This window comes from Cyprinus carpio, chromosome A6 (genome assembly GCF_018340385.1).
Source record: "Cyprinus carpio isolate SPL01 chromosome A6, ASM1834038v1, whole genome shotgun sequence".
NCBI lineage: Eukaryota > Metazoa > Chordata > Actinopteri > Cypriniformes > Cyprinidae > Cyprinus > Cyprinus carpio.
Genome location: NC_056577.1, coordinates 22207164 through 22217553, shown reverse-complemented (window position 1 = coordinate 22217553; position 10390 = coordinate 22207164). Strand labels below are relative to the sequence as shown.

Here is a 10390-nt window from a genome sequence, read left to right as displayed (position 1 = left end):
TGGCCACCAGGGGGCCTCATGTCAGGGTTCAGACAGTAATGCTCTGTAGTAATAACTTTGATAAAGTTTCAGTCGGGTGTGTTAATGTTTGAAAAAGATGAGGCGGCACTATAAAACTAGTGCAGACTGCAGAGAAGTGGAAAAAGAGAAAAGAAAGTGATCAAAATAAGGGTAAGTGTGGGATTTTAAAAATATATTGTTGAAATGGCGGTTGCTGCATTGTGCTGCGAGTGCTTTGAAGACGCGCTGTGAATGAAACAACAGTAATGAACATGAAAGGTATTGTTACAGTGGATGGATCTGAACAAAAACAGCAGAAGTGCTGAATAAAAATGGAGTTCACTCTCTGACAGCAGGTGGCGCTTTAGGAACAGCAGAAATACAGCCGTTGCCATGGTTACGCAACTTCTGACACCTGCTTGTTCATCACGGAGGTCAAAGGAAGTCTGTTTCAAACAGACTTGTTCGTTTTGGTGTTTATCAAATAACAACAAATATTTAAATATGCCATATCTGTGTTCAAACATTTGTTTAAACTTATACATTGTCATTTGAAAATCTGCTTAGGGCCCCCAAAATTCTAGGGCTGGCCCTGACTCCAAAATAATTATGTACAAATGACCACAGACAGACTGCAAATGTTATAAAATCTCTTCAGCACACAGATGTGATGCCCTTGGCTCATTTGTTTTCTTCCCAGGACTATAGCCCAGTTGGAATAATTAGATCTTCCACCCCTTCAGATCAGTGGTCCCTGAACACAGTTTAAGGCAGAGAGAACATCTGCCAGCCTGGGGCAAAGTCCTCCCTGGAGGCATCGCAAATAGATTCACGAGTCACAGACACATGCCTCCCCATCAAATCTATGTTATCATGAGAGAATGAGGGGACCATTCAGCTGGGACCTCAGGTTAATTACAGTCTCTTCTCTTTGTTTAAAAATTCCAGAGTTCAAAGATCCAAAATGAACTTTCTAAATGTCACCATTACAGCTGAATGCATTCGGTGGTGCTGATGTGGAGGTCACGATAAGTGATAACCTGAGATTTTGAGATTTTACAGCAAGGTATGGCAATATTCATATTGGTATATTCAAATTCTGTTAGATGCTTCTCACCAGTTAAGCATCTGCTTGCATGATCAAAAAATAAATAAAAAATGAAGTGCAGCAGCAAACTCAAATATCAGTGCATTTTCTCCCTGTTGTTAATAAGAATGTTACGCTTGTTTTTCTGAATATAAATTAATAATTGGATATTCTTTCCAGAAGAATCCCACTTTTTATTTTATAGTTGAAAATTTATTGACATTTATATTAAGTTATATTTAATTATTTAATTAATTATATATATAAAGTTTTTTTAAATAAATATATATGTGATATATCAATCTGTAGTTAATGATAGTCCTAAACAAAAACAGTAATCTGATAAATTTCAGTTTGCCAAATAAATGCCTAATAAATATGATTGACATATTACTATGAATTATTTAATCCTCAAAATATGGGTGTTGGTATTAACAAGGTGTTGGTATTGGCAATATAGCTTTGATAATACTTCGTAAAAAAATATTATTTAAATATTAATTTTAGGATTCGATGTGAAAATAAATTTATGATTACAAATGTTAATGTTAGGGTTAATCATGATTAATCACATACCTGTAAAAAAAATTACATATTTTTTTTAAATCACTTTACAGGTTTATTTATTTATTTATTATTCTAAGGATATCATAGTTATACTTATTTTGATGCCATTATTGGTGATGATGTTCGGGAATAAAATGTGTCAATGGTTGTTTTTGATATGAGCAAACAGTTACTCATTTTTGAGCTGTTAATGTCAAGTAGTTAATTAAATTAATGTAAATGCCCATGCTTAGTATCAATACAAAATTCTGACTAAGATCAATTCTGACTAAGACAATTTTATATTAAACAAAGTATTAAATTTAATTCAGATGTAAAATCAGAACTGGAGAACAGAAGTAAAATCAGTGTGAATGATGTGGACTTTGTACAATAAATAATTCTCCAATGTGATGTACATATCAAGACCAACAGCTGACATTTTCTGCTAACAGTTTCAGTATTGAACTGTTCAAATTCTATAAGTGTACTTTAAGCATTTTGTGAATGTTAGCCAATACTCAATGTTTTCAAAACAGTAATGCCAGGAATCATTACAGGCCTGGTCTTTAGCAATAAAAAGCTGATGTAGGTGGATTCCCGGACAAAATAAAAAAAAAAAACATAATTCATAGCACTTCAGGAGCATTAGAGCTGACAGCAACCTCAAGCGAGAGATCTGCACAGTGCTGTGAGAGTGTGATGTTTTTCCCGCATACTGCCAGAAAACTAATCGTAGAATAACAAGCAAGCTAGAAATATTAGTGGGCTTTTATTTAATGTTCTTCTGGGTGATCATAATATTCATTAATGGCAAATAAATTTTCAACATTTGTGCTGAGTGCATATATTAGATTAGATTAGATTCAACTTTATTGTCATTGCACATGTAAGGAACAAGGCAACGAAATGCAGTTAGCATCTAACCAGAAGTGCAATAAGCAGTAAGTACAGAATATACAGTGTCTACAATATGTTACAAATGTACAATAAATATACAAATAAGGCAGTATTATGGACATAATTTACAGATTTTAAATACTATCAGCATGATATACAGATAGGTGAACTATGAACATACTATACAGATGGAATATGTATAAGTGTATGTACACTATAAGCAGAAACTATGAACATATGAACATCATTTACACTAGTGCAATGGACAGTAAAAGTGCATAGAAAATATTTCAGTGTGCAAATGGATTACTCAGTATTCTGGATGAACAGACAGTAGTAGTAACAAGTTAATAACAAGTTTACTGTTTTTTGCTTGTTTGTAAATATATGTCTGTCTATTGTATAAAATTTCAAACATTCAAAAACATATTCCTTTATTGTCATTAAAATGTATAATAAATGATGAGAGGGTTAAACATACTGTAATGTAATTACTGGAACTTTTTAATTGTTTTGTTTTCAAGGACTTTAAAGCGTTTTGTGTCTGATTTGAGCTGAGGATTGAAGAATGAAGATCCCTTTTACATTTTTCCAAAATAATGCTCTAATATCATAGTTTAATGATTACATTAATAATACATGATTGATATATCATTATAAATGAGTATTTACATTACATTTTTATATTTGAAACAGTATCCGATTATCGAAAGCAACTTACATTGCACTCAAAAAGTACATTTTGTCAGTTCACTTATTGCCTGGGAATTGAACACTTGATCGTGGCTATATTTCTGCATTATGATCTACAGGTTGTGCTTTTGGAATATTTAAAGAACACCTTTTTAAATTCAAATCGACAAAAACACAGTTTAACTAAAACAAATACAGAACATATAAAAATAAAATCTGATTCAAAATAGTTATAAAAACTATAATCTTATCTCAATTAGACAAAAATAATACTGTCTCATTCGCTCATATAAAAACAGTATTCAACTCCATTTTGAGATATTATAACAACACATTGCATACCTCAGGTTAAAATGAAGAGCAATGTTTTGCCATCATTAGAATGCCTCTAGAATAGTTTACTTTAATAAATAATACTATTTTAAGAAATGTGAGGTAAAATGTAATTTAAAATAGAATATGATCATGTGTGATGGAAAAATACAAACTAGGACTTAGGATATGCAACATTCCAGAAAACAAGTATCCTTTGTTCAAGGATGAATCATTCTTATCATGATAGTTCTGTCATTTGGAGGACACAGAATTTATGGTCTGAAAAAGAAGGCTTACAAATGTGAAAAATTTGTTTGCAGCTGCCATTATAGCCTACTTTCCCAGTGTGTTTCTTTAACTCTTATCATGTTAAAATAAATAGAATGGTGCTTTCCATCCTGAGATAATTTCAGAAATCAAAAAGAAATATTCATAATGTGATGAATGTACTTTGATCATTGTGTCGTGTGAAGACTTCTCTTCATTAACATTAAAAAGTTAGCGGTGTCCTGAGGTAAGACTGACTGACTGTGTCATATAAGGTGCTTCCTATGGATTGCACCTTCTCTATTTCCTGTTCTCATGGTGCAGCAGTGGGATACTCACTATCATCTCTATGAAGAGACCCAGCAAAAGGGTTTCATCCTGCCCTACCCATTGGGACATCTCTGTGGTGGTGTAATTGCCCTTATGCGAGGCATATTATCTAGAAAAAAGAAAAAACAAGCAGCTTATTTTCACCTCTGCATGTCTTCCATATTTCTGAAAAATTGCTTCCAGGCATTGGGGTGAAATTGAATGACATCTATCAGAGCAGACGCAGAGATCTCAAGGCCAACTGATGGTGGAAGTTCCCTTGTCCTCATACAACCAGGGTTTTGGTCTTTCATATCCAGAGTGTCATGTTGGGCGAGAGAAAGATCTTTGTGTCTACTGACATCCTAAGTTATTGATCCGAGGTGGGATTCCCTCAGGTACTACATCTTTCTGGGATGTTAAACCTATTCAAATGTTCCTCGTTCTGTGCACAGCTTGAACAAGTTAGGTACAGCTGTCCTGATTCGACTTGTGGATCAATGAAGCGAGACGTTTGACTTCACTGGACTTCACTGGATGAAAGGAAAGGAAAGGAAATGTTTTCTATGTTATGTAACTGTGTTACATCACAGCATGACTATTGTGCAAACAAAATACAAATTGTGCCTATAGTATTAGTAGTAATAATAATAATAATAATGTTAAAATTAGTGCTGTCAAACGATTAATCTAAAAACATAGTGTGTACAACAAAATAATGACCAAATATTTTGTTTTATTATCTTTTTATTTTAATAAGTGCTGTCAAACGATCGCAATTAATCACATCCAAAATAAAAGTTTTTGTTTACATAAAATATGCGTGTGTACTGTGTATATTTATGTATATTATACACAAACATACATGTATATATTTAAAAAATATTTACATGTATATACAGTATATTTATTCATATATAATTGATTTTATATATAAATATAAATATTTTATATATAAACAAATCATTTTTCTTAAATATATACATGCGTGTATGTGTGTGTATTTATATATACATAATATATAAACACAGTACACACGCATATATTATGTAATCAAAAACTTTTATTTTGGATGTGATTAATCACGATTAATAGTTTGACAGCAATAGTTAAAAAAAATAAATAAGGATAATAAAATATATGGTCATTATTTTGTTGTACACTATGTTTTTAGATTAGATTTAGATTAGATTTTTTTCAAATTTTCTCCCTCTATATATTATGCTGTAAGGCACTTTAGCTTACAAATGCTAGTTATATATAAATATATATATATATATATATATATATATATATATATATATATATATATATATATATATATATATATATATAGAATGAATGAATGAATGAATGAATGAATGAATGATACATGCATGCAATATCATGCAGTAAGATACTTTGGCTTATGACTACTAGTTTATTCAGTAAGTATATATATATATATATATATATATATATATATATATATATATTATATATATATATATATATATATATATATATATATATATATATATATATATAACATTAAAGTTATTCATGTTGCTATAGTCTTTAGTCAAGCAGTGATTTAAAAAAGCATGATAGAGAAAAAAAAATAAATAAACAAACAAAAACTGAATTGAATGAATATGCAAATCCAACTTGGCATAAGTATTGCTTATATTTATTTATTTATTTACAATATGAAAGCCTTCAATGAAGGTTACAGGTTGCTAAGATAACTGTGACAGGTGACCACCAAGATCATCCGCAGGAAAATACATTTCTGGTAAGTCACGAACTCTGCTACTCATCATTTGACCAACATCCCTGCAAGATTCAGAGTTGTTTTTATTTATGGTTTTCAAATAATTATGTTTCTGGAACACTGTGTGAGCAGTGTCTAAAATGACCTAAATTTGGGCACTTACAATAACCACACTTGTGAACATTACCATCACTGTGGACTTTCCTGCCTTTTCACATGCTGATTTCACTGTACACATAAATGCACACTACACAGTACATTAGCTGAGATAGAACTGGATCCTTATTGGCTGAGAGGAGAGATGACACTCTGCTTCCTGCTCTATATAAACTCCCTGTTCCCTTACTGCAGACACACTGCTGATAAATTTCACATAGAGATCACACTGCACTATGGATATTTACTTCCCTTCTAGCTTTCCAATGTGTAGAGGAATAACAGGGCTGTCAAACAATTGCCTGGAAAGGTACGATCCTCATATTGACATTTTAAGGGTTTTATGTGCTTTTTGTACTAATAATTTATGCATGTCAAATCATTTGAATCTCTACTCTTTTATATAATACCAGTAAGAAAATATTTTTTAAATCTTGTTACAAAAGACTGTGTATATTACAAAAGTGTACATATGCTGTGTGTTAAATAAATGCTTTTCTAATATCAGGGCCAAAAGATTAAAGGCATGCGTTGGTGGATTTCTGCAGAGACAAGATTTAAGCAGCCTATGTAAATATAGAAAACCAAGGTAAGTACAGTTATTGAATGCACTGGCTTTTGTCTATTTCATAATGTGTTGCTTTTTGTATGATAAAGCGTTTTTAGTTTTCTATGGTTTCTCCTCTGACTGGCTGACATCTTTGCAGGTTGACCTTGGAGGAATGTCTGATGTGGAAAGAGTCTTTTGAGAAGCTTCTGACCAGCAAACGTAAGTTCACACTGATAATTGGTGTAGAAACAATTTTCACTCAGAAATTGCTAGTAAATTCCACAAATAATTACAAAGAATCGACAAGTAACACATTGTAAATGTGAAATTTTGAAGCAGAAAGACTGAAATAGTATGTTCTTGTGAAACGTACTCCAATAATCTTTGTTATTTACAAATTTAAAAAAGATATTTTTACAGCAGTCATATTTTGCATTGTCAAACATGACCCCATTTTATGTTTATTATAATTAAATGATGACTATACTGTAGAAATATTATATAATCAAGTAAAAATCTGCCTCAGTAATGAAAAATTGGGAGATTGATTTACTTCGAAACAATTCCCTTCCATTGCTAATAAATTACACAAATAACTAAGAAATGGCAAGTACATTGAATTAAGTGTGACATTTTGAGGTAGAAAGACTGAAATAGTATTTCCTTGTAAAACATACTCCAATAAGTTTCATTAACAATTTCAAAAAATATTTTTTTTACAGTGCATCATAATATAGCATGAAAAAAATGTCCACGAGACTATGGTTTCAATCCAGATGCTAGAAATAGGACTGCAGTGCACAGATGTGTCTGTCCTGCTGTCTGATCTGTGTGGGGGGGGCTTTAATCTGATGAGACACGTTGCACAACTAATCTCTTCACTAACCCCATTTTTTTCTCTCTATCAGATGGACTATATGCCTTCAAAGCTTTCCTGGTATCTGAGTTTAGTGAAGAAAACATTGCCTTCTACCTGGCCTGTGAGGACTACAAAAGCACAAAGTCTGCAGCTAAGATGCCATCCAAAGCCAAGAGGATCTACGAGGAATTTATCGGAAGTGAAGCTACTAGAGAGGTAAATATGCAAATTAATCACCATATCCCATGGCTTTGTTCCTAAATTGTGGATGTTTGAACTCACTTCCCATTTGCTTTCAGGTTAACATTGACTATGAGACTCGAGACATCACTCAAGCCAACTTGAAAAGCCCTACGGCATCCTGCTTCGATATGGCCCAGTACCGCATATATATTCTCATGGAAAAGGACTGTTACCCACGATTCCTGCGCTCCACTGCCTACAGAAATCTAGTCAACCAGCTCACAGTGAAGAGCGCTAAGGCAAGAAACAAAAAGGCCATTGCAGCCAGACCACCATGTGAAGAAGACGAACCAAAATGAAAAACGGAGGTGCATTTCGGTTCTGTGAAAGATGGAAGCTCGGGCAGGAAGTAGAAAAGACCGGTGCAGATCCTAAAAAGGCTGCTTGAGGCAGTCAGAGTGCCATGAGATGAAGAAAACTGCATAACGGAATCAGAGACACTGCATTCCCAGACCCCTTTAATATTGTCCATGAGAGGGAACAGCAGAGCTACTGGTGAAGAGAGATGCATCAGTACGAACACCTGTACTCAACACAAAGGAGATGCAGACTTTACTGAAGTATGCGTGGGCTAAAAAGCACATAGCATACTTTTCAGAGAGCAAATGATGTATTTTGTAAAGTTTATAAAATGGAGACAAGTGTTTAAATATTTCATGCATTAATTTCTTTAATTTATTTATGCTTTATATATATATATATATATATATACAGTATATAAATAACCCCTTACAAAAAAAAGTATTGTGACCGGTACCATGAAAAAAAAAATGGTGGTATCTTATTAAAATAAATTAATTAATTAATAAAAATAAATGAATAAAATAATATTAGTAAAATCATCATAAAAAAAAAAAAAGAATGGTTTTAAAATGGAACAATTAAAAAAAAAAGATGACAATCTGCTTGGACTGCTAAGAATGTTAAAAGTTGTGTGCTAGCATTTATTTTAATGTTTTTTTATTATTATTATTATTGTTTTATAAATGTTTTTGTTATCTCAATTTTAAATTACAGTTATTACAGTTTGCATTAAAGTAATAATATGCTTTCACGTCTCCTGTGTGTTTTTTTAGACTTACAAGTCAAACTGAAAAAAAAGATGTAATGGTTATAGATTATACATATTAGATGAGATACTGTTATTATTTTCTAATTTAAATTAATTAATGTAATTTTTGCTTTTTATATTTATCTACATAGCTTTTATTCATTTTTATTTCAGTTTTAGTTTTCGTTATTTAAGCACATCAAGTTAAACTAAATTAATATGAGAAATGTTGCCTCAGCAACCAGCTGATATATATATATATATATATATATATATATATATATATATATATATATATATATATATATATATATATATCTAATTGAAAATTTAGTGCATCAAGCTAATTGAAAACTTACTGGTTTGTTCCTATTAAAGTATGTAGCTGTTTTTATTTAATATGAACAGAATGAAAATGTAAGGCCCCAGCGCCCAGATTTATCACAGGCGCTTCACTGTGAGGTAAACAGGCTTGTTATGCACATGACTGGACAGACTGAGCTTGTGTTTCATATTTAACTATCAAGGCCCACGAGCAACGAACAGCCTCAAGTGTAGGTTTACACAGTTGCCAAGGCAACCATTTGGACCCGGTTGCCAAAGCTGTCCACGTTATTCTCTCAGCTCAAGATTAAGCCACATCATTCCTGATGACAGTAATGAGAAGGTTCATCACCCAGTTAGAAAATCAAATACTGCAGGTCAGAAAGAGGAAATACATTTGATAATGTCTTTGCACAAGCAGCTATAAAGATTTGTTAGCTTTTGTATTTGTTTACACATGTAAATGAAGGTTTTGTGAGAGCCATTGATTGATTTGTAAATCATGTCATTGTTGCTTTCACACTAGACTATGCATTAAACTATATTACATCGCCTAGACAATAAACGCATATACATTCTCATTAATCCACAAAAGCAATCACAATTTGTTTCACGGAATATGATTCTACAATGAAACATAAGCAATGGCTGAATATTTTAATTTCATCAGCCAAATGGGGGCTACAAGATAGTCCAGGAGATATAAAGCATATAGTCAACACAACATTAGATACGGGTATCTCATCCTTCAGATGGATGGTCCTGTTGATTAAAGAGGGGATACGTGTACCTGAGTGTTGCACTCTAGTAGTAATTTGATCTCAGACTTTGATTATAAAAAGATTAATGGGCTAAAATGTTATGCAAGAGTGTAGCAACAGTGGGATAGTGGGGTTTACATTCCAACACAAACACCCAATAATATATAACTATATAATAACTATATAATAACTATAATTAAAATAATAACTATAATTATAATAAATAAATAAAAAACATTAAATTTCAACATAGTAACCATAATAAATAAATCACCTCATTTAAGTTTAATTGTATGAATTATTTTATGATTTATTACTTTTATTAATTTTAATAATTATTTATTTTTATATTATTATTTATCATCATTATTATCTTCAACAACAAAAAACAAACAAAAACACACACAACACTAAAAAAAAAAAAAACAAAAAAAAAAAAAAAAATAAAAAATAAAAAAAAATTAAAAAATCATTTTATTTCAGGTAGTTTCCAAGGACTAAACATTTTTCTAATTTCTCATTTTTGTTTAATTTAAAATAGCTAAAGCTAAAAACTAAAACTTAATAAAATCTATA

General features: G+C 31.5%; 1 protein-coding gene across 1 annotated transcript; it reads left to right on the top strand.

Annotated features, from left to right (window-relative positions):
• Positions 1–5813: 5813 nt before the first annotated feature.
• LOC109091452 (regulator of G-protein signaling 5-like) lies at positions 5814–8027 on the top strand. The gene is made up of 5 exons (XM_042758463.1): positions 5814–6336; positions 6535–6615; positions 6734–6795; positions 7485–7651; positions 7735–8027. The coding sequence occupies exons 1-5, from the start codon at positions 6263–6265 to the stop codon at positions 7975–7977; spliced, it is 627 nt and encodes a 208-aa protein (XP_042614397.1). The 5' UTR covers positions 5814–6262; the 3' UTR covers positions 7978–8027.
• The last annotated feature ends 2363 nt before the right edge of the window (positions 8028–10390 follow it).

What these genes read in the sequence shown, in the direction of transcription:
- LOC109091452 (XM_042758463.1), top strand. Translation starts at nt 6,263, where the DNA reads ATGGATATTTACTTCCCTTCTAGCTTTCCAATGTGTAGAGGAATAACA. An exon ending in TCAAACAATTGCCTGGAAAG is followed by an intron (nt 6,337 to 6,534) that starts GTACGATCCTCA and finishes TTCTAATATCAG; the next exon opens with GGCCAAAAGATTAAAGGCAT. An exon ending in GAAGCTTCTGACCAGCAAAC is followed by an intron (nt 6,796 to 7,484) that starts GTAAGTTCACAC and finishes TCTCTCTATCAG; the next exon opens with ATGGACTATATGCCTTCAAA.